This window comes from Oncorhynchus nerka, linkage group LG11 (genome assembly GCF_034236695.1).
Source record: "Oncorhynchus nerka isolate Pitt River linkage group LG11, Oner_Uvic_2.0, whole genome shotgun sequence".
In the NCBI taxonomy this organism is placed as follows: Eukaryota; Metazoa; Chordata; class Actinopteri; order Salmoniformes; family Salmonidae; genus Oncorhynchus; species Oncorhynchus nerka.
The window spans coordinates 41248627-41269601 of record NC_088406.1 but is presented as its reverse complement, the minus strand read 5'-3'; the positions used below and the strand labels follow the sequence as shown (position 1 = coordinate 41269601).

The window sequence follows — 20975 nt, the reverse complement described above, 5'->3', positions numbered from 1 at the left end:
ATATTCCTCCGGCACCCCTGTCAAATCACCAGGCTCCTCCTGTGAAGAAGAGACAGAGGAAACAGGAGGGATAGCAGAACCTCTTGGGGCTACTAGTTCCCATTCGGGAACCCCCCCCCCCCCACCCCCCTGAGCTGTAATGTGGCGCAGGGAACGCAAGAAATAATCCTAAAAATATTTAACCTCCACAGATTAGCAAGAAAAATGGCTCAAATGAAAGATAAACAAGTTGTTTATCTACCCAGCAAGTCAGATTTCTAAAATGTTTTACAGCGAAAACATAGCACATATTTATGTCCAACCACCACTGCAGACATACCTCATTAGCATAGCCAAGTAGGAAAAAATATGCAATCAACAAACGCAGGATTAAAAGAAAAATCATTTCACAAACCTTTTGAAATCTTCATCAGATGACAGTAATATAACATGTTACACAGTACATTCATTTTTTTTTCAATAATCTGCAATATATATCCATAAATCTCTGTTTACAATTATGCATCGTTCAAAAAAATGCTACTGCAATGTCAGGAGAAATAAAATAGCTCCGGCAGATAACGTCAGCTAACAAGGAATACACATCATAAACTTTGACTAAATATGCATGTTTTACATATGTATGGCAAGATAAACTTCTTCTAAATGCAATCGCTGTGTTACATTTATTTTTAACGTTCCATTTTGCGTTCACTAGGCTATAATAGGGATTCGGCGCTCCCATTTAGCATAATGACTCCTCTATCTTGGAGTCGACAGAAACCCAAAATGAACACATAAATATTCCCTTACCGGTGCTGTTCTTCCATCAGAAGACCTGGAAGGGTTAATACTCACCAAGTTAGCGTTCAGTTTTCAAGTCTGTGTCTTTCGGTTCTCAAACTAGCCACATTTCGGTCGAAATGTGTGCAAATTTCAAGTGGATGCGCACCAAAACGTCGAAAGTATACATTATATGTCGAGTAAACTTGTCAAACTATGTTTATAATTAAGCCTTAACATGTTATAAAGGTCTACAGCAATAGTGAGGGCGAACAGACACACACACGTTGTTCAATCCATCCTGAGGGAAAGAGAGAGAATCTTCACAGCGTGCATTGGGTAAACTTTTTTTTGGCGTGACCGAGACCTTTCGGCACGCTGAACGTCTCGTGAGCGCGCGATTCTCACAGTTACATGCCTCATCGAAAGCAGGCTTCGCGCTGAAGACGTAGAAACTGTTTCCATGGTTATAACTGCTTGGTAAGTGTGTATACGATGACGTCGAAGTGGTGGCAACTTTTTCCATTACAAGAGAGACTTTGGGAGAATGCATGCCCTGACACTTCTGCTTTACATAGAGACAAAATGTAAACGGTTTTAGAAGCTTTAGAGTGTTTCCTATTCGATAATATTTTTTATATGCATATATTAGCAACTTTTGACAAAAATGTATCATGTTTTATATGGGTACCGAATTCCTCCAGAAGGGGCAGTATTCAGGGCTAGCCCCAACAGGTTTTAAACACTTCACATGACAAGAGACGTTCCAGGAGAGGATAGAATTACTAGACCAATTAATAGAAGGATTATGACACACTAGCCAGGGATGGCCCAAAACAACAGGTGTAAAAGGTGAACGAAAAATTAAAAAAGAAATGGTTTCGCTATGATTACCAGAGACAGTGAGGGTTAAAGGTAGCGTTTCACGCTGAATCCTGGGGAGAGGACTACCATCCAAGGCGAACAAGGCCGTGGGCTCCCCTAACTGTCTGAGAGGAATGTCATGTTCCCGAGCCCAGGCTTCGTCCATAAAACAGCCCTCCGCCCCAGAGTCTATCAAGGCACTGCAGGAAGCTGCCGAACCGGTCCAGCGTAGATGGACCGACAAGGTAGTACAGGATCTTGAAGGAGAGACCTGAGTAGTAGCGCTCACCAGTAGCCCTCCGCTTACTGATGAGCTCTGGCTTTACTGGACATGAAATGACAAAATGACCAGCGGAACCGCAATAGAGACAGAGGCGGTTGGTGATTCTCCGTTCCCTCTCCTTAGTCGAGATGTGAATACCCCCAGCTGCATAGGCTCAGCACCTGAGCCAGTGGAGGAAGATGGTAGTGATGCGGAGAGGGGGCAACGGATAACGCGAGCTCCCTTCCACGAGCTCGGTGACGAAGATCAACCCGTCGTTCTATGCGAATAGCGAGTTCAATCAAGGAATCCACGCTGGAAGGAACCTCCCGGGAGAGAATCTCATCCTTTACCTCGCGCGGAGACCCTCCAGAAAACGAGCGAGCAAAGCCGGCTCGTTCCAGTCACTGGAGGCAGCAAGAGTGCGAAACTCTATAGAGTAATCAGTTATGGATCGATTACCTTGACATAGGGAAGACAGGGCCCTGGAAGCTTCTTCCCCAAAAACAGAACGATCAAAAACCCATATCATCTCCTCCTTAAAGTTCTGATACTGGTTAGTACACTCAGCCCTCGCCTCCCAGATTGCCGTGCCCCACTCACGAGCCCGTCCAGTAAGGAGAGATATGACGAGAGGCGATACGAGCTGTGCCCCTGGAGTACGTGTTGGGCTGGAGAGAAAACACAATATCACACTGGGTGAGGAACGAGTGGCATTCAGTGGGCTCCCCAGAGTAACACGGCGGGTTATTAATTCTGGGCCCGGAGACTCGGAAGCCCTGGAAGTAGCCGGTGGATCGAGGCGGAGATGGTGAATATGTTTCGAGAGGTCGGAGACTTGGGCGGCCAGGGTCTCAACGGCATGTCGAGCAGCAGACAATTCCTGCTCGTGTCTGCCTAGCATCGCTCCCTGGATCTCGACGGCTGAGTGGAGAGGGTCCGAAGTCGCTGGGTCCATTCTTGGTCAGATTCTTCTGTTATGCAGGTGAGTGAGGACCCAAAAGCGGTTTAACAGAAACAGAGTCTTTTAATGTCCAAACACAGGGAAGACATAAATCCTCTTCAGATGTATCGGTTGACAAAATAGACAACCCGCAGAGAGGGCGACAAATAAATCATAAAGTCCTCTGATCTTTACAGGAGTGTCCCCTTCTAGCAGCAGAGGAGAATAGCAGGGTTAGCGGCAACAGACTGCTGGTCTCTCCGTGTAGGCGCGGGTTGTAGAGGACAGAGGTACCTGATCACACGTAGCATCTGATGAAGAGGCAGATTACGACAGGACGGGACAAGGGTGAAGCAAACGAGAATCTGACAAAGACAGAAGCAGAAACAGAGAGAGAAATAGAGACCTAATCAGAGGGAAAAAAGGGAACAGGTGGGAGAGAGTAAACGAGGTAGTTAGAGGAGATGAGGAACAGCTGGGGGAAGGAAAGGGAGAGAAGGTAACCTAATACGACCAGCAGGGGGAAACGAAGTGAAGAGAAAGAACAGGAACAAGACATAACATGACAATACATGACAAATTGAAATGTATTCCAGACCACTACCTCATGAAGCTGGTTGAGAGAATGCCAGGACTGTGCAAAGCTGTCATCCAGGCAAAGGGTGGCTACTTTGAAGAATCCCAAATATAAAATATAGGTTTAACACTTTTTTTGGTTACTACATGATTCCATATGTGTTATTTCATAGTGTTGATGTCTTCACTACTATTCCACAATGTAGAAAATAGTCAAAATAAAGAAAAACCCTGGAATCAGTAAGTGCGTCCAAACTTTTGACTGGCACAGTATATTGATCCACTATGTTCACTGTTAGATTGGATGACAATATTTCGCTGTTGATATTGACATATTGCTGACACAGTAGGGAAATAAATATGCTATTGGTGAGCTAATATGTTGCATTTTATCAGTCAAAGCAGAAAGCTGTAGCCTGTGGTGGCTTTTTACATGGCTAATGGCTAAATTGACAGGTGGGCTAAATCGATAGGTCAGCCAGGAAACACAGGCATTTCTTCGATCAAGTGTTCCCGTCTAAATGTGTCTGGAAAGATAGCTTGAGGTGTTTTGGTCGTCATTGTGACCATCATATTAGTCGGGGCAGTGCCTATTTGAGAACTTAAGTGGAATTATGTGGGAACGGGAGGTGGCTGCAGTGTTCCAAACAATTTGGAAGGGAGTGACACGAGGGTGAATTTTGGTATAAATAGCACTGTTTGTCCAGCCTTTCTGACCATTGTTAGTGTTTAAATATTGGAGAGTTGAGACCAAATCATGGACGCTGGACAGAGTGGAATCAGGTGTATCAAAAAGGCCGTTTATTGGTCAAAGATATCTTGTTCTACATCGTGCACGGATCCAGTTCATATAACCCGATGAGGGGTCAGGTGAAAAAGAGGCCTTATACAAAGGTTACATTCATTTTTATACAATAATAAAGTAGGTGGTCGTTTTGGTCTTCTGACTGGTCACAAAGAGTTGGAGGCGGGCCTTGCTCTAGCCAGAGCGGGCCCCATTGGTGCATAGCAGAGTCTTGTTCTCTGAGCTCCCTTTGACCTGGACTGAGATGGGTGTGTGTGTTCATGTAAGAAGGTATTTGTGTGTCAGGAAATCTGATACAGGAGAGCAGAGGGGGTCGTGAAAGAAGAGAACAGAGGGGGTCAGTTTTATGGCTGGGTGTATGTGTTCTTGCGATGGAATGTCTTTGTTTCCTGGGGTGGTAAGACAACAGAGCTGAGGGGATAGTGTTAGGGGGTTGTTTTATTGCAGGGAGAGTGACCTGGTTCCTGTTTTAGCAGGGGTACGTGAAATGACTTGAGTCAAGCGGATTAGTTTAGCGCTGTATAATCTATAAGCTATGTGTATGAATATTTATATAACACCATATCATCTGGACGAGGGAAGGGAGCATTTGAAAGTACGAAGGAAGACCGGCTGTGTACCGAAGCTATTGCCATGGCTCTCCACTTACTTTGCCTTGTATTGATCACCTCAGTGATTTTACAAACTGTGACATCGAGCACCTTCAAATCGTAAGTACGCTACAAAACATTTGATGTAGATTGTGTGTTTAATCTACTACCATCAGCAATTTGTATTTACATGCCTTACTGCATGCAACTTCATTAATTATACTCCGCATTCTACACACTACGCACGTGCAGGTGTAGAATAGTCCACCTGAGAAATTATTTTAGTTATTAACCTAATATTACATCATGTAATCGTTTATATTTACTGATTTAACTGTATCTGCTTGCAATTTTCTCCATGTGTGAATAATGATACAACAAATATAGTGGTAAGGCCACAGGACATCTGTGCATGTGAGGCTTTTCATATGTTTTGAGACATGCTGGCAATTTAGAACTATAGATTTTTGGGTTTAAAATTCAAATAGAGCCCTTTATGTGCACCTGAGAGATGTTGACAGACACTGCCCCCTACTGGTGTGCTTTCTTCCAATGTCTCTCTGTTTAATCATCCCCAAGACATGGTTGACAAACCATTAAAACAACTCATTGGTATCCACTCAAACACTCTCCAAAACAAAATCAATTGTGCCCTCCATTTCTCATTGTTTGGCCTCTCTGAGTGGAGCACATAGCCAGAGACGATTAAGATAACTTTGTCCCCAACTTTAAAACATCAGTAGGAACAAAAGAGCAGTTTGAGTACACTGCAACTTAAGTATTATTACCACAGCTGTATTCATGCTGACTCTTTCCCCTTTAAGGATTTACCTGGTGACGGTCAGCTCGGAAGTGGTAGGAGGGACCACAGAGAAACTTTGTGCTCAGGTCCATCAAGCCACAGAGCCTCTGTCATTGAAGGTGTCAATGGAGATGGAGGGTGGCAGCAGCACCATTCTACTGGAGGCAGCCGTAACACAGGATTTCTATCGCTGCACCTCCTTCCAGGTCAGCTGCAGCTGTAGAAGGCTTTGATAGAAATATATTATGTAGAACCATCATGCCTGTCTGACATGTAGATTAAGGAATCATGCCAGCTCTATCTATGACATTTCTAACTGCTAAGTTCCACAACAATGTGATCTACTGAATGTGGCCCTATTCTATCTTCTCACATGCAAAAGCATCTCGACTACAGTCAACAAGCCAATTTGTTAAATGTTGACATCATTTGTTTACTTAACTAACACTGACCTGAGTCATCAGCTTTAATAGTAGCTGACCCTTTGAATTGGGTCTCTTTCCCGTCAGTGTTGGGTGTTACACAACCTGTTCCTCGCTTCATATTGATTTTAGTTGAACAGTAACTCCCACTAGTTGTACATACACTGAGTATACCAAACATTAAGAACACCTTCCTAATATTGAGTTTTGCCCTTAGAACAGCCTTAATTTGTCGGGCCATGGATTCTACAAGTTGTCGAAAGAGTTCTACATAGATGCTGGCCCAAGTTGGCTTGACGTCCTTTGGGTGGTGGACAATTCTTAAAACACACGGGAAACTGTTGAGCATGAAAAACCCAGCATTGTTGCAGTTCTTTATACAAACTGGTGCACCTGGCACCTACCATACCCAGTTCAAAGGCACTTCAATATTTTGTCTTGCCAATTCTCCCTCTGAATGGCGCACAGACACAATCCATGTCTCAAGGCTTAAAAATTATTCTTTAACCTGTCTCCTCCCCTTCATCTACACTGATTGAAGTGGATTTAACAAGTGACATCAATAAGGGATCATAGCTTTCACCCGGATTCACCTGGTCAGTCTGTCATGGAAAGAGAAGGTGTCCTTAACTACACGCATTCATTCAGCAACACACATTCATGTCAGTCTTTTATTCTGAATAGTTTGGATGTAACTCAGTCATGTTGTGTGGAACTCAACTTGGTTTCCAGGCTGTATGCAAAATGATCCAACCTATGAAATGTAATGGCTGTTATTTTAACCTCAGCATAGCGAAGTATGACTATCCACCATTTTTAACAAAAAGCGCTCTTCTCAAACTACTGTTAGGAGAGCCAAGCTATGGTTAGGAGCTAGAGAAACATCCATTGTCCTGTTCTTCACGTTGTACAGGTACCCACAGTGAAGACTGACAGTGTGGCCACTGTACATGTTAGCATCAAGGGGAGGAAGGATGAGATGAGTAAAAAGACCAAGATCTTGATCAAGCCCAAAAGATTCCTCACCATTTTCCAGACAGACAAACCAGTCTACAAACCTGGACAGACAGGTAGTTAGATACATTATTTGATCAACACTGAAATGTACTAAACTGACCCTTTTCGTCTAGGCTACTGTTAATAATGTTGCATGATTATACATACTCATTTTGTGAGGCCATAAGCTTGAGGAAAGGTCATTACTGAAATTGATGATGAATATACTGTATATAGACAGATGTTATATAGATACATGTTTCTACCACTTTCCCAGTCAAGTTCCGAATCGTCTCGCTGGATGCTAGTTTCTTGTCATTCAATCAGATGGTAAGTTACTCTCAGTGTTATTCAATAAAAATAAAGTTAGTCTTTGAAAGCAATTTTAACTTGGGTTGTACAGGACAGCCCAGTGTTAGTCAGCATTGGAACATTTTAGGGAGGTGCTGTGTGGTTTGGGAGATGTTTACTGTAGTTTAGTAAGGAAGGGACGTGATGGAGCAATGATTTCATTCTCTTGCAGTCCCATTGTTTTTTTATGGGGCAGTGTGGGTGGCGGGTGGGTGGATCAGAGTTCATTTGGCCCGGCTGTTTGATCAGAGCATCGAAAGGATTGAATGGAAAGAATCGAAAGGAGCTCAAGGCCTGCTCTGTACTGTCGCTCTGTAGATGCCTCTACTGTGGAAACTGTTTTGGAAAGATATGTATTTAATGTTTTAAACCCATTTCTGACACCAAACAATTCTGGGAAGAAATACAAATCCAGTTTAAACATTTTTTGGGGGCCCAATGTAAATGCAGAATGTTTGTTTCTCTTTTCTAGTATGAAACAGTGGAACTTCAGGTGAGACTCATTCAAATCTATTGCACCTAAAAACTAAATCTGCATATATAAGACAAGCAATAATAATGTCATGATCTCCCTTCGAAAATATTTCCTGCCAATATGTACTGCGGCATAAATTGATACAATGCCTGCCTCTGTAACAAAAACACCTTCCTTCAACCTACTATATACAGGACCCCAACTCCAACCGCATTGCTCAGTGGTTGAACCAGTCAACAGTGAGTGGAATTCTGGACCTGTCCCACCCCATGTCTGCAGAGGCAACGCAAGGAAGTTACATCATCACTGCATGGAATGAGAAGGGAGAACAAACCTCCCAAAACTTTGACATCAAAGAATATGGTGATGTCTTCTGTCTGATTCTATTGTTTTTACATTGTGATTAAATTGTGGTCTGTGATTTGTTTTTGGTGTAGTTCAACAGACATTGAAGACGTAATATCAACATGTATCTTTTACAGTGTTGCCCAAATATGAGGTGAAAGTCCATCTTCCCCAAACAATAACTATTCTGGACAATCAAGCAACACTGAGAGTTTGTGGAAAGTAAGTGAATAAGACGATGGCGCGTGACAGACAATAAGATGATAATGACCAGCAAGATAATGATAATGACAAACAAGCTTTTACACAAGGACATTTTATGGGCAGAATATTAGGACTTAATGTGTGTGTTGCATAGACTATACTTTATAGATACTGTCCCATGTTTGATACTTGCTCATGTTCATAGCTGTTTATTTTATTTTTTTACAACACATGTATGTATATACCATTATTGAATTGTCATTCTTCTGGTGACTTTGTTTCTAGATACACTTATGGAAAACCAGTGCTGGGGTCTGTCACGATGAAAGTTTGTAGAAATGCCATTCGACATCACTGGTTATATGTTTCTAGTAATATCTGCAAGTTGTATATTATGAAAGTAAGTGTTTTTTATTCTTGTTATGCTAAATCCTTCGATGACAAATAGAACTCACTGTGGTGAAATTTGTGAGGTTTATGGAAGCATGCTTTCGTAGTGGAGCTAAGCTGACCTACAATAACTGTACTCATTCTCCTTAGACCGACAAAACTGGTTGTGCAACCCAAATTATTGACGTGACCCGATTCGCTCTAAATGAATCAAGGTTTGATGACTTTGAAGTGGAGACTGAGATGGAGGAATATGGAACGGGTAGGAGAGAACTTCATCTTTAACGTAGAGGTGTTTACATGCTCAACTGTTAACCTCTGACCCTTGCCTGTGTTCTCTCCAGGAGTCATCCTTAAAGGTAGTGGCAAGGCAAGCTTCACCAATGTCATCGTAACTGTTTGTTTTGAGGACGTGCCCCAAGCATATAAACCAGGGATTGCATATGAGGGGAAGGTGAGGACAAAATATATTAAATGCCTTTTTAATAACACTGCAGGGAAATGGATTTCTCAGGAAAATCTTTGAAAGATGTTATGATAAATGTTAACGCATCATTTGGAGCATCTAAACCATGATTTTGATGTGTTGTGTTTACATGTAGTATATTGGACATCTGCAGTCATCCTGTCCTGTGTTTTCAGATCAAAGTGACCGGTCCAGACTCTACTCCCATTCCCAATGAGCCTGTGTATCTCTTCCTACAAAACAGTGGCACATCTGAGGACTGGACTCTCACCACAGACAACAAGGGCATTGCTTCTTTCTCTCTAGACACTTCTCTGTGGAGTTCTGAGTCTGTGTCTCTGTCGGTCAGTTGTCACTCACTCACGTTTTCCTCTAAATATTTAATGATATATTATTTAAATATGAAAATGTTTGTTCAGAATGAGATCATTGATTTCTCATGGTGTATTCCCTAGGGTTACTACAATTGTTTCTTTTTCATATATTTTCTGTATTTCTTCAACCAGGCTCGTTATCAAAAGGTTAGGGAGGATTATCGGTACATGCACGGTGTGCGTAGACCAGCATATACATCCGCTTACCATTTCGCAAGGAAATTTTATTCCAAGAGCAAGAGCTTTGTGAAGATAATGCAGGGCGATGGGAAGTTCTCCTGTGAGAAGGACGGTATTGTTCTTGCTCGCTACATCATCCAGGGGGAGGAGCTGATGAAGGGACAGAAGACCCTGAACTTTTTCTATCTGGTAAGGTTAAAGAGATGTTTCACTCAAAATACAACCTAATTTTCCACTTACTTTGACTGTGGTTTTGGAATATATATATATTACTTACTTTGGTATTTGATTGTCATGTCTGGAAAGATTTTAATGGATCAGGCAAACCATACAGTACTTTACATGCAGCTGAAAAGTTATCTTATGTCCCAGGTTATATCTAGAGGCAGCATTCAGCAGCATGGCTGTCTTCCTGTGACTGTTAATGAAGGAAGAGGTAAATTAATTGGTCTTGGATTCCCCCGAATGCTTCCTGACATTTTTTCTTCAGGACTTCACAGAACCTCACTTGATTAGAGAATATACCTCGTCGAAAGGCCTAATGGCATTAAACTGGCATGGGATGAAAATCTGTCACGATAGGATTCAATCAACCAGATTATATCTTCAATACAAGTCATTACTGCACAGTGCAAAGTATATTTAAATATCATAGACTACTCACAGATCACAATGTCCGTATTGGATGACTGGTGGTTTACGGTGACTTAATTTCATTCGCATTGTCTGTCTCTCATTTCAGTAAACCAAGGGGAGCTGACGCTCTCGCTGCAGCGAATGTCTAAGCTGACCCCTTTAGCCCAGGTAGTGGTGTATACCATGCTGCCTGATGGGGAGGCAGTAGCAGACAGTCGAGACTTCCCCATTCAACTCTGCCTGAAAAACAAGGTAGGCAACTAGGCACCTTTCACCAGCTACATGAGATGTCAAATGTCACATCAGAGAGCCAGAGCCATATGGATATGTCGGGGCAACGTGCACTACAATCGATTTCCAAAATGACTTTGCATCAGACTATGATATGAAATGCTTCAACTGCACCTCTTGGATCATCACAAAATTGTTGTCTGTTTCTGTTCCTCTACACAGTACTCCAGCACTGTTATTATATGTGGGCTCTGTTCCAATATGCACATCAGTTTGCTACTGTACTTGAAATGAACCAATGTGTTGGACATATATGTTAGTATACAGTACCTTCAGAAAGTATTCAAACCCCTTTACTTTTTTCACATTTTGTTGTGTTAGACGGAATTTAGAATTGATTGAATTTAGATTTTGTGTCACTGGTCCTCATCCTATTTGCAACAAGGCACTTAAGTAATACTGCAGAAGTTATGGCAAAGAAATTAATTTTATGTCCTGAATCTCAAAGCGTTTTGTTTGGGGCAAAGCCAACAAAACACATCTCTTAGTACCACTCTTCATACTACATTTTCAAGCATGGTGGTGGCTGCATTGTGTTATGGGTATGCTTGTCATCGGCGAGGTCAATTCCATACCTGGAGTTGCTTACCAAGATGACATTACAGTTTTGACTTAAATCGACTTCAAAATCTATGGCAAGACTTGAAAATGGCTGTCTATCAATGATCAACAATCATCTTGACAGAGCTCAAATATTTATTTTAGCTTAATGGGCAAATATTGTACAAGCCAGGTGTGCAAAGCTCTTAGACTTAACCCCAAAATACTCACAGCTGTAATCGCCACCAAAGGTGCTAATACAAAGTATTGACTCGGGATGAATACTTGTGTAAATTAGATATTTCATTATAAATATATTTACGAACATTTCGAAAACATGTTTTCACTTTGTTATTGTTGTGTGTGTAGATGGGTGAGGGGGAAAAAACATATTACATTTTCTTTTGAATTCAGGCTGTAACACAACAAAATTTGGTATAAGTCAAGGGTATGAATACTTTCTGAAGGCATTGAAGATATATTTAAACATTTGCTGTGATTTGTTCTCCTTTTCTCCTCTCCAGGTGTCCCTGAAGTTCTCGACCCTCCAGGAGTTGCCAGGGGAGAAGACCTTTCTGAGCCTCCAGGCCCACCCAGGGTCTCTTTGTTCTCTCAGGGCCATCGACCAGAGTGTGCTGCTGCTGCAGCCTGAACAGGAGCTCAGCTTAGACTCTGTACGTTCTCCATGGGTGTGTCCCAAATGGCACCCTATTCCCCATGTAGTGAACTACTTTTGGGCCTCAAAGGGGTTTGGTCTAGAGTCGTGCACTATATACGTGGACAACTACAAATACTTAGGTGTCTGGTTAGACTGTAAACTCTCCTTCCAGACCCATATCAAACATCTCCAATCCAAAGTTAAATCTAGAATTGGCTTCCTATTTCGCAACAAAGCATCCTTCACTCATGCTGCCAAACATACCCTTGTAAAATTGACCATCCTACCAATCCTCGACTTTGGCGATGTCATTTACAAAATAGCCTCCAATACCCTACTCAACAAATTGGATGCAGTCTATCACAGTGCTATCCGTTTTGTCACCAAAGCCCCATATACTACCCACCATTGCGACCTGTACGCTCTCGTTGGCTGGCCCTCGCTTCATACTCGTCGCCAAACCCACTGGCTCCATGTCATCTACAAGACCCTGCTAGGTAAAGTCCCCCTTATCTCAGCTCGCTGGTCACCATAGCATCTCCCACCTGTAGCACACGCTCCAGCAGGTATATCTCTCTAGTCACCCCCAAAACCAATTCTTTCTTTGGCCGCCTCTCCTTCCAGTTCTCTGCTGCCAATGACTGGAACGAACTACAAAAATCTCTTAAATTGGAAACACTTATCTCCCTCACTAGCTTTAAGCACCAACTGTCAGAGCATCTTACAGATTACTGCACCTGTACATAGCCCACCTATAATTTAGCCCAAACAACTACCTCTTTCCCAACTGTATTTAATTTATTTATTTATTTTGCTCCTTTGCACCCCATTATTTTTATTTCTACTTTGCACATTCTTCCATTGCAATACTACCATTCCAGTGTTTTACTTGCTATATTGTATTTACTTTGCCACCATGGCCTTTTTTTGCCTTTACCTCCCTTCTCACCTAATTTGCTCACATTGTATATAGACTTGTTTTTTTTTTTTTTTTTTTTTACTGTATTATTGACTGTATGTTTGTTTTACTCCATGTGTAACTCTGTGTCGTTGTATGTGTCGAACTGCTTTGCTTTATCTTGGCCAGGTCGCAATTGTAAATGAGAACTTGTTCTCAACTTGCCTACCTGGTTAAATAAAGGTGAAATAAAAAAATTAATTAAAAAAATAAGGAGTAGGGTGCCATTTGGTACAGTACACAGCCCATCCATTGACTAACCATTGATCACACAAATCCCTCTTTGCCATTGATTTTGTTGCACTCATGTATTTCAAGATAGGATCCGGCTTACTTTCAGCTTCTTCTAACTATGTTTTAACAACTGTCTGATACTTAAAGTTGAAACTTTTGGGACTATTCCATTGGTTCTCTTGTACCACTCAAGCTAAATCAAGTATTTGCTATATGTATTTAACCCAGGTGTTATCCTATGCACTGACCCTGTAACCTCTGATCACTTTCTGACCATGCCAAGATGCTGTGGATGATCTAGTCAGTATTACAAGAGGTATATTACTTCCCTCTCTGCAGGTCTTCAGTCAGCTGCCTGTTCAGAAGTTGTCTGGATATTCATACAAAGTGGAAGACTTTGACCCCTACCCATGCCTACCTGAAGAGGAGATGGAGGTGCCCCCTCCACCTGTACCTAAACAGGCCGATGATTTGGAAGCAACACCTGTACCTGATAGGAAAAAACGCTCATTCTGGTTTGGCCCCAACAACGACAAAAACGACGTTTACAACATCTTTAAAGTAAGAGTCTCAAATAAGTTTGTTATTGTTTTTTCTGTTTGGGATATGGAAAGTGTGTGTGTGTGTGTACTTAATATTTAAGTAAGAGGTTCAAGCTAAAATGTGGTCTTTTTGAAGTAGACACTGAATAAATTAAAATGGAATGTGGTCTGTGAAGTGATGTTTCAGAAAAAAGTAGAAAGACATGTACACAGTATTTACAGAAATGTTTGGGTTTTAAAACTAATACCCACATAATTTAGCTGATCTGAAATACAGGTATGATATGGCCTTTATTTCTGGACACTGTTTTATAATTTTCTGTACATTTTAATTTTAGGAAGTTGGAATCAAGATCCTGACCAACTCTGACGTGAAAAAACCTTTTGACTGTAACCTACACTTTTCTATGGATATGGTAGAATATGGTATGATACACTAATGTGTAAACCTTTATAGTCTTAACCTAATAAAGGATTGGTTTCTATTTACATCTATCCTATTTAAATACCTAGATGAAATTGATGCTCCATTGCTAGTTGCCAACATGATGCCAGAGACCTCAGCCGCTGAAGCCTCTGCCGGGCCTAAGGAGACCGTCCGCACATACTTCCCTGAGACCTGGATCTGGGACCTGGTGCCTGTGGGGTAAGCACTGTAACAGACACCATATTTGTAGTCCATGACCATAAACCATGTGTTCAAATGGTAAAATAGATTTTGTTTTTATTGCACCCTTTTCACCACCAGAGATACAGGAGAGGTGGATGTTGAGAAGACTGTCCCTGACACCATCACCAAGTGGGCTGCAGGGGCGTTCTGTACTTCCTCAGTGGGTTTTGGCCTGGCTCCCAACACTGGCCTCACTGCCTTCCAACCCTTCTTTGTGAGCTTGACGCTGCCCTACTCTGTCATCCGGGGGGAGGTGTTCACACTCAAGGCCACAGTGTTCAACTACCTCTCCAAGTGTATCATGGTAAACCCTCCCAGTATTGTCTATTTCTTTTACCTCTCCAGTCCCACTTCATTTGGATAGTCCCTGTAGACAACCTGACGCTCTGACACTAAGGACGAGAGAAGAGGACGAGTGGAATCTAGGAAAGACTTGAGATTGACCCCATGTGTTTCTCCTAGGTGAAGGTGATTCTAGCTGAGTCGGACCAGTTCACAGCCAGGCCATGTGAAGGCTGCCAGTACACGCTGTGTCTGTGTGCTGAAGAGAGCAGCACCTTCAAGTGGATCCTCACCCCAACTGCTCTGGGTGAGCCATACAGTACTTTCTGTCAATCTATCACAAGGCTCCAAATGTACTCCCTGGTCCTTCCCACTAATTCTTCTGTAAGGTTTAATAAATATGGTGGTAACTCCACTAAACTGCTTATACCTATCCAGACCCTTAATTAATGTAAATGTTGACGGGTTAGAGCCAAAGAGGGGGTAGGATGTGAATTTTGCCGTCCGTGGTACCACTGTAGTGCCTAAGGACAGCGTTATTCACTTCGCACAGCTCTCGTCAGACTGAAATGTAAGAATATTCAGTTATGTACAGTGGGGCAAAAAAGTATTTAGTCAGCCACCAATTGTGCAAGTTATCCCACTTAAAAAGATGAGAGAGGCCTGTAATTTTCATCATAGGTACACTTCAACTATGACAGACAAAATGAGGGAAAAAAATCCAGAAAATCACATTGTAGGATTTTTAATGAATTTATTTGCAAATCATGGTGGAAAATAAGTATTTGGTCAATAACAAAAGTTTATCTCAATACTTTGTTATATACCCTTTGTTGGTAATGACAGAGGTCAAACGTTTTCTGTAAGTCTTCACAAGGTTTTCACACACTGTTGCTGGTATTTTGGCCCATTCCTCCATGCAGATCTCCTCTAGAGCAGTGATGTTTTGGGGCTGTTGCTGGGCAACACAGACTTTCAACTACCTCCAAAGATTTTATATGGGGTTGATCTGGAGACTGGCTAGGCCACTCCAGGACCTTGAAATGCTTCTTGCGAAGCCACTCCTTCGTTACCCGGACGGTGTGTTTGGGATCATTGTCATGCTGAAAGACCCAGCCACGTTTCATCCTCAATGCCCTTGCTGATGGAAGGAGGTTTTCACTCAAAATCTCACGATACATGGCCCCATTCATTCTTTCCTTTACACGGATCAGTCGTCCTGGTCCCTTTGCAGAAAAACAGCCCCAAAGCATGATGTTCCCACCCCCATGCTTCACAGTAGGTATGGTGTTCTTTGGATGCAACTCAGCATTCTTTGTCCTCCAAACACGACGAGTTGAATTTTTACCAAAAAGTTATATTTTGGTTTCATCTGACCATATGACATTCTCCCAATCTTCTTCTGGATCATCCAAATGCTCTCTAGCAAACTTCAGACGGGCCTGGACATGTACTGGCTTAAGCAGGGGGACACGTCTGGCACTGCAGGATTTGAGTCCCTGGCGGCGTAGTGTGTTACTGATGGTAGGCTTTGTTACTTTGGTCCCAGCTCTCTGCAGGTCATTCACTAGGTCCCCCCGTGTGGTTCTGGGATTTTTGCTCACCGTTCTTGTGATCATTTTGATCCCACGGGGTGAGATCTTGGGTGGAGCCCCAGATCAAGGGAGATTATCAGTGGTCTTGTATGTCTTCCATTTCCTAATAATTGCTCCCACAGTTTTTCTTCAAACCAAGCTGCTTACCTATTGCAGATTCAGTCTTCCCAGCCTGGTGCAGGTCTACAATTTTGTATCTGGTGTCTTTTGACAGCTCTTTGGTCTTGGCCATAGTGGAGTTTGGAGTGTGACTGTTTGAGGTTGTTATCAGTATAAAAGACACCTGTCCACAAGTTCAAACAGGTGCCATTAATACAGGTAACTAATGGAGGACAGAGGAGCCTCTTAAAGAAGAAGTTACAGGTCTGTGAGAGCCAGAAATCTTGTTTGTAGGTGACCAAATACTTATTTTCACCATAATTTGCAAATAAATTCATAAAAAATCCTACAATGTGATTTTCTGGATTTCTTTTTCTAATTTTGTCTGTCATAGTTGAAGTGTACCTATGATGAAAATTACAGGCCTCTCTCATATTTTTAAGTGGCAGAATTTGCACAATTGGTGGCTGACTAAATACTTTTTTGCCCCACTGTATCTAATAGACATGGCTCAAATACATTCCTTGTATATATCCTAGCCCTGTAAAGAAATGTTGACAATCGCTTGTACTAACAAGTCAAGAGGGATATCTGAGAAAGATCTCCCTTGGGGTATCAAATAAATGGAGGGAAGGAAGGAAGGAATGAGGGTGGGTGGGAAGGAAGGAACGAGGGAGGATGGGAAGGAAGGAACGAGGGAGGGAACAGTTGAGCCAGGGTACATGAGTGACTGAGGAGTGGCTAGAGGAATCTTTTTTTTTTTTATCATTGTTTTTATTTAATTAGGCAAGTCAGTTAATAACAAATTCTTATTTACCAAAAGGACTCCTGCGGGGATGGGGGCTGGGATTAAAAATCAATTATATAAAGAAATATAGGACACAACACACATCACGACAAGAGACAACACAACACTAGATAAAGAGAGACCTAAAATGACAACACAGCACGGCAGCAACACATGGCAGGAGCACAACATGGTAGCAGCACAAAATAGGGTACAAACATTGTTGGGCACAGACAACAGCATAAAGGGCAAGAAGGTAGAGACAACAATGCAGCCACAACGGTCAGTAAGAGTGTCCATGATTGAAATAAAGATGTCCAGTTTGAGTGTTTGTTGCATCTCGTTCCAGTCGCTAGCTGCAGTGAACTGAAAAGACGAGTGACCCAGGGATGTGTGTGCTTTGGGGACCTTTAATAGATTGTGACTGGCAGAACGGGTGTTTGTGGAGGATGAGGGCTGCAGTAGATATCTCAGATAGGGGGGAGTGAGGCCTAAGAGGGTTTAATAAATAAGCAACAACCAGTGGTCTTGCGATGGGTATACAGAGATCACCAGTTTACAGAAGAGTATAGAGTGCAGTGATGTGTCCTATAAGGAGCATTGGTGGCTAGTCTGATAGCTGAATGAAAAAGAACATCTAGCCGCTCGAGAGCACCCTTACCTGCCGATCTATAAATTACATCTCCATAATCTAGCATGGGTAGGATGTCTTCTGAATTAGGGTTAGTTTGTCAGCTGGGGTGAAAGAGGAGTGATTACGATAGAAGAAACCAAGTCTAGATTTAACTTTAGGATGAGAGGGTGACAGGAAGCAAGCTGATGGGTGACTGGTCTAGACTGGAATGTTAATGTCTCCCTGTCCTGAACTATAGGGGAGGTGAGTGTGAAAGTGAGCGCCGAGGCATTGAAGACTGAGGAGCTCTGCGGCAACGAGGTGGCCACGGTGCCAGAGAAAGGACGCCTTGATACCATTGTGCAAACACTGCTGGTAGAGGTGAGGGTCTGTCCTGTATAGCAAGTCCACTGTTTCTCCCACTGTGATAACAACATGTTTTCAGTAACACTAGGGTGAGGGTAAATACATTAGACTTTATATCCCCTGCTATTGTATGTTTGGTATTTTGATGATGAGACCAACATGGTTTGGTGTTTTAAGCTTAAATACAGTTAGACACCGGCCCATGCATAATAAATAAAAAAGGAAATATTTTTACAAGTTTGAAGAAAAATGTAATCTGTGAATGAATGAATGAATGAATGCATATTTTTTGGGATTGAGTCGTATAGCTGGACTGACACAAGACGGCCTGGGACGTAGACTTATCTGAACAGTGTACTTTTCAGGTCAAAAGCCTCCCGGGTGGCACAGTGGTCTAAGGCACTGCAGTGCTAGCTGTGCCACCAGAGACTCTGGGTTTAAGCCCAGGCTCTGTCGCAGTCGGCCACGACCGGGAGGCCCATGGGGCGGCGCACAATTGGCATAGCGTCGTCCGGGTTAGGGGAGGGTTTGGCCGGCAGGGATACCCTTGTCTCATCGCGCACTAGTGACTCCTGTGGCGGGCCAGGCGGAGTACGGTATTTCCTCTGACACATTGGTGCTTCTGGGTTAGATGAGCGCTGTGTTAAGAAGCAGTGTGGCTTGGTTGGGTTGTGTTTCAGAGGATGCATGGCTCTTGACCTTCACCTCTCCCGAGTACGTACGGGAGTTGTAGCGATGAGACAAGACAGTAACTTCTAACAATTGGATACTAAGAAATTGTGGGAAAAAACAAACATTTAATTAACCTTTAAGTGATTACCATATAATTTCTAGTATCAAATGAACTAGAGTTGTCATCATTAGACTTTTATTTTGGTGCTGTTTTTCCTGAAAATGGTCAGTTTCCCTCTATTAGGCCGAGGGAACCCAGGAGACGGTTAGCCACAACGCCCTGCTCTGCCCTGCAGGTGATCTCCTGACCTCTCAGTCATTTGACTTTCTCATAATTACCCTGATGATTAAGTTGACATGCATTTGTTTTGGTTTAGATTAAATACTTTTTAATTGGTTATACCAGTTTTCAAGTCACTCAGTCTGTCTCATTTATCTGTTTCCAGAGGGCCCAGTGGAGAAGGACATCTCTCTGAAGTTGCCTGATGTGTTTGTGGAGGGCTCTGCCAAGGCCTCTCTCTCAGTACTAGGTGAGAATACTCCGCCTGTTTTGCTGAGGTTTCACACCTAATTCTAAGTTTTATAAAATGTTCAGGATATGTTTTCCTTTTGGTGCAGATGAAGTGTAGGCAAGGATTTTTCATCCATGTTTTCATGATGGGGGAAGTGGATATTCAACTATTCAACCTGCAGATCTATGATTGCCTTAAGGTTATGGGTGAGGACAGGGATAAGCATTGATTAATGTTAGGGTAAGGAACAGGGATCTGCAGGTCAAATAACTGCCATTAATTAGAGACCAATGTTTGATTGCTTGCCTCAATGGTTGGTCTCTTTCACCAGGCGACCTGATGGGCCGGGCCATGAAGAACCTGGACAGCCTGTTGCAGATGCCCTATGGCTGTGGAGAGCAGAACATGGTGCTGTTTGCTCCCAACATCTACATCCTCAACTACCTGCAGAGCACCAGGCAGCTCACCAAGGAGATCCAGACCAGGGCCACAGGCTTCTTAGAGAGTGGTGAGGAAGCTGGGTCTGGTTCAGTAAGGCACAACATAACAAAACTGTTTTAAAATATGTTGCAATGAAAAGCAAACATTTATTATCAGACATGTTCAGTTACAGCCTACACTCCCTATTTTCCTCAAAAGCATTAAAAAAAAAATCTCCCTACTGGACACAACCCTGGTAAATAGGCTGCTATCTATTCTGAAGACAAATGCTTAATTTAAGACATATATAATGGGATATGACAAAATAATTTGCAATAAGCCTTGTGCTTTAAAAAAAGACTTGTGATTGAACAGGACTCTGAAAAGATGAACACGGTCTCTAACAGTTTGTAGTCTGATCATATCTATGTGCATCTCCCCTCTGACTAGCAACAACATGTTGCCTATATTTGGCACAAAACCAGTTAACTGCACCTTCCACATACAGTACCTGTCCCTAGAAGGAGAGTCTGTTTGTTCATTTGGCCATTTGTGTTGCAGGCTACCAGAGAGAGCTCAACTACAAGCATGATGATGGCTCCTACAGTGCCTTTGGGAAGAGTGATGAGTCTGGAAACACCTGGTCAGTTTATTACAAGTCCACACAGTCATAATACCATCTCTTAGATTATTCTACAATTTAGATGTTTTTTTTAAGTCCCTCTAGAAAATGACATTTGATTTAAGGGTGTTAACAATATGTAATAAAGGTAGAATGTGATTGTCTCAAATCCATATTAGGATGTGATGAAGCCAATTGTTATTGTGGCAAAGTTAGGGTTGGCTTTCAGCACATACAGTATGGCTACTAGCCACTGTTATCTAGATTCTATGATCCATAGTTTAGGTAAGGCTCACCACATCTAAATTCAGCAAAAAAATAAACGTCCTCAATGTCAACTGCATTTATTTTCAGCAAACTTAACATGTGTAAATATTTGTATGAACATAACATGATTCAACAACTGAGACCTAAACTGAACAAGTTGGACAGACATGTGACTAACAGAAATGGAATAATGTGTCCCTGAACAAAGGGGGGTGAAAATCAAAATTAAGTCAGTATCTGGTGTGGTCACCAGCTGCGTTAAGTACTGCAGTGCATCTCCTCATGGACTGCATCTGATTTGCCCGTTCTTGTTGTGAGATGTTACCCCACTCTTCCACCAAGGCACCTGCAAGTTCCTGGACATTTCTGGGGGGAATGGCCCTAGCTCTCACCCTCCGATCCAA

The 20975-nt window shown here is 42.4% G+C and overlaps 1 protein-coding gene across 3 annotated transcripts in view; it reads left to right on the top strand.

The window, feature by feature from the left end:
• The first annotated feature begins 4463 nt into the window (after nucleotides 1-4463).
• LOC115136868 (alpha-2-macroglobulin-like) overlaps nucleotides 4464-20975 on the top strand; it is a 31891-nt gene continuing 15379 nt past the window's right edge. Inside the window, exons 1-25 of one of the 3 annotated variants that reach the window (XM_029672739.2) lie at nucleotides 4464-4922; nucleotides 5627-5810; nucleotides 6940-7096; nucleotides 7300-7352; nucleotides 7846-7866; nucleotides 8043-8211; nucleotides 8331-8415; nucleotides 8683-8797; nucleotides 8938-9049; nucleotides 9132-9241; nucleotides 9430-9597; nucleotides 9760-9996; nucleotides 10180-10243; nucleotides 10550-10695; nucleotides 11799-11948; nucleotides 13464-13685; nucleotides 14005-14092; nucleotides 14204-14312; nucleotides 14415-14640; nucleotides 14799-14925; nucleotides 17972-18093; nucleotides 18995-19046; nucleotides 19197-19280; nucleotides 19594-19770; nucleotides 20244-20325. In XM_029672739.2, the coding sequence (XP_029528599.2) occupies nucleotides 4846-4922; nucleotides 5627-5810; nucleotides 6940-7096; nucleotides 7300-7352; nucleotides 7846-7866; nucleotides 8043-8211; nucleotides 8331-8415; nucleotides 8683-8797; nucleotides 8938-9049; nucleotides 9132-9241; nucleotides 9430-9597; nucleotides 9760-9996; nucleotides 10180-10243; nucleotides 10550-10695; nucleotides 11799-11948; nucleotides 13464-13685; nucleotides 14005-14092; nucleotides 14204-14312; nucleotides 14415-14640; nucleotides 14799-14925; nucleotides 17972-18093; nucleotides 18995-19046; nucleotides 19197-19280; nucleotides 19594-19770; nucleotides 20244-20325 (3137 nt within the window). In that variant the 5' untranslated portion in view covers nucleotides 4464-4845. Of the gene's footprint in view, nucleotides 4923-5626; nucleotides 5811-6939; nucleotides 7097-7299; nucleotides 7353-7845; nucleotides 7867-8042; nucleotides 8212-8330; nucleotides 8416-8682; nucleotides 8798-8937; nucleotides 9050-9131; nucleotides 9242-9429; nucleotides 9598-9759; nucleotides 9997-10179; nucleotides 10244-10549; nucleotides 10696-11798; nucleotides 11949-13463; nucleotides 13686-14004; nucleotides 14093-14179; nucleotides 14313-14414; nucleotides 14641-14798; nucleotides 14926-17971; nucleotides 18094-18994; nucleotides 19047-19196; nucleotides 19281-19593; nucleotides 19771-20243; nucleotides 20326-20975 lie in introns of all 3 variants that reach the window. The other 2 variants (XM_029672738.2, XM_029672740.2) reach the window with 2 other exon arrangements.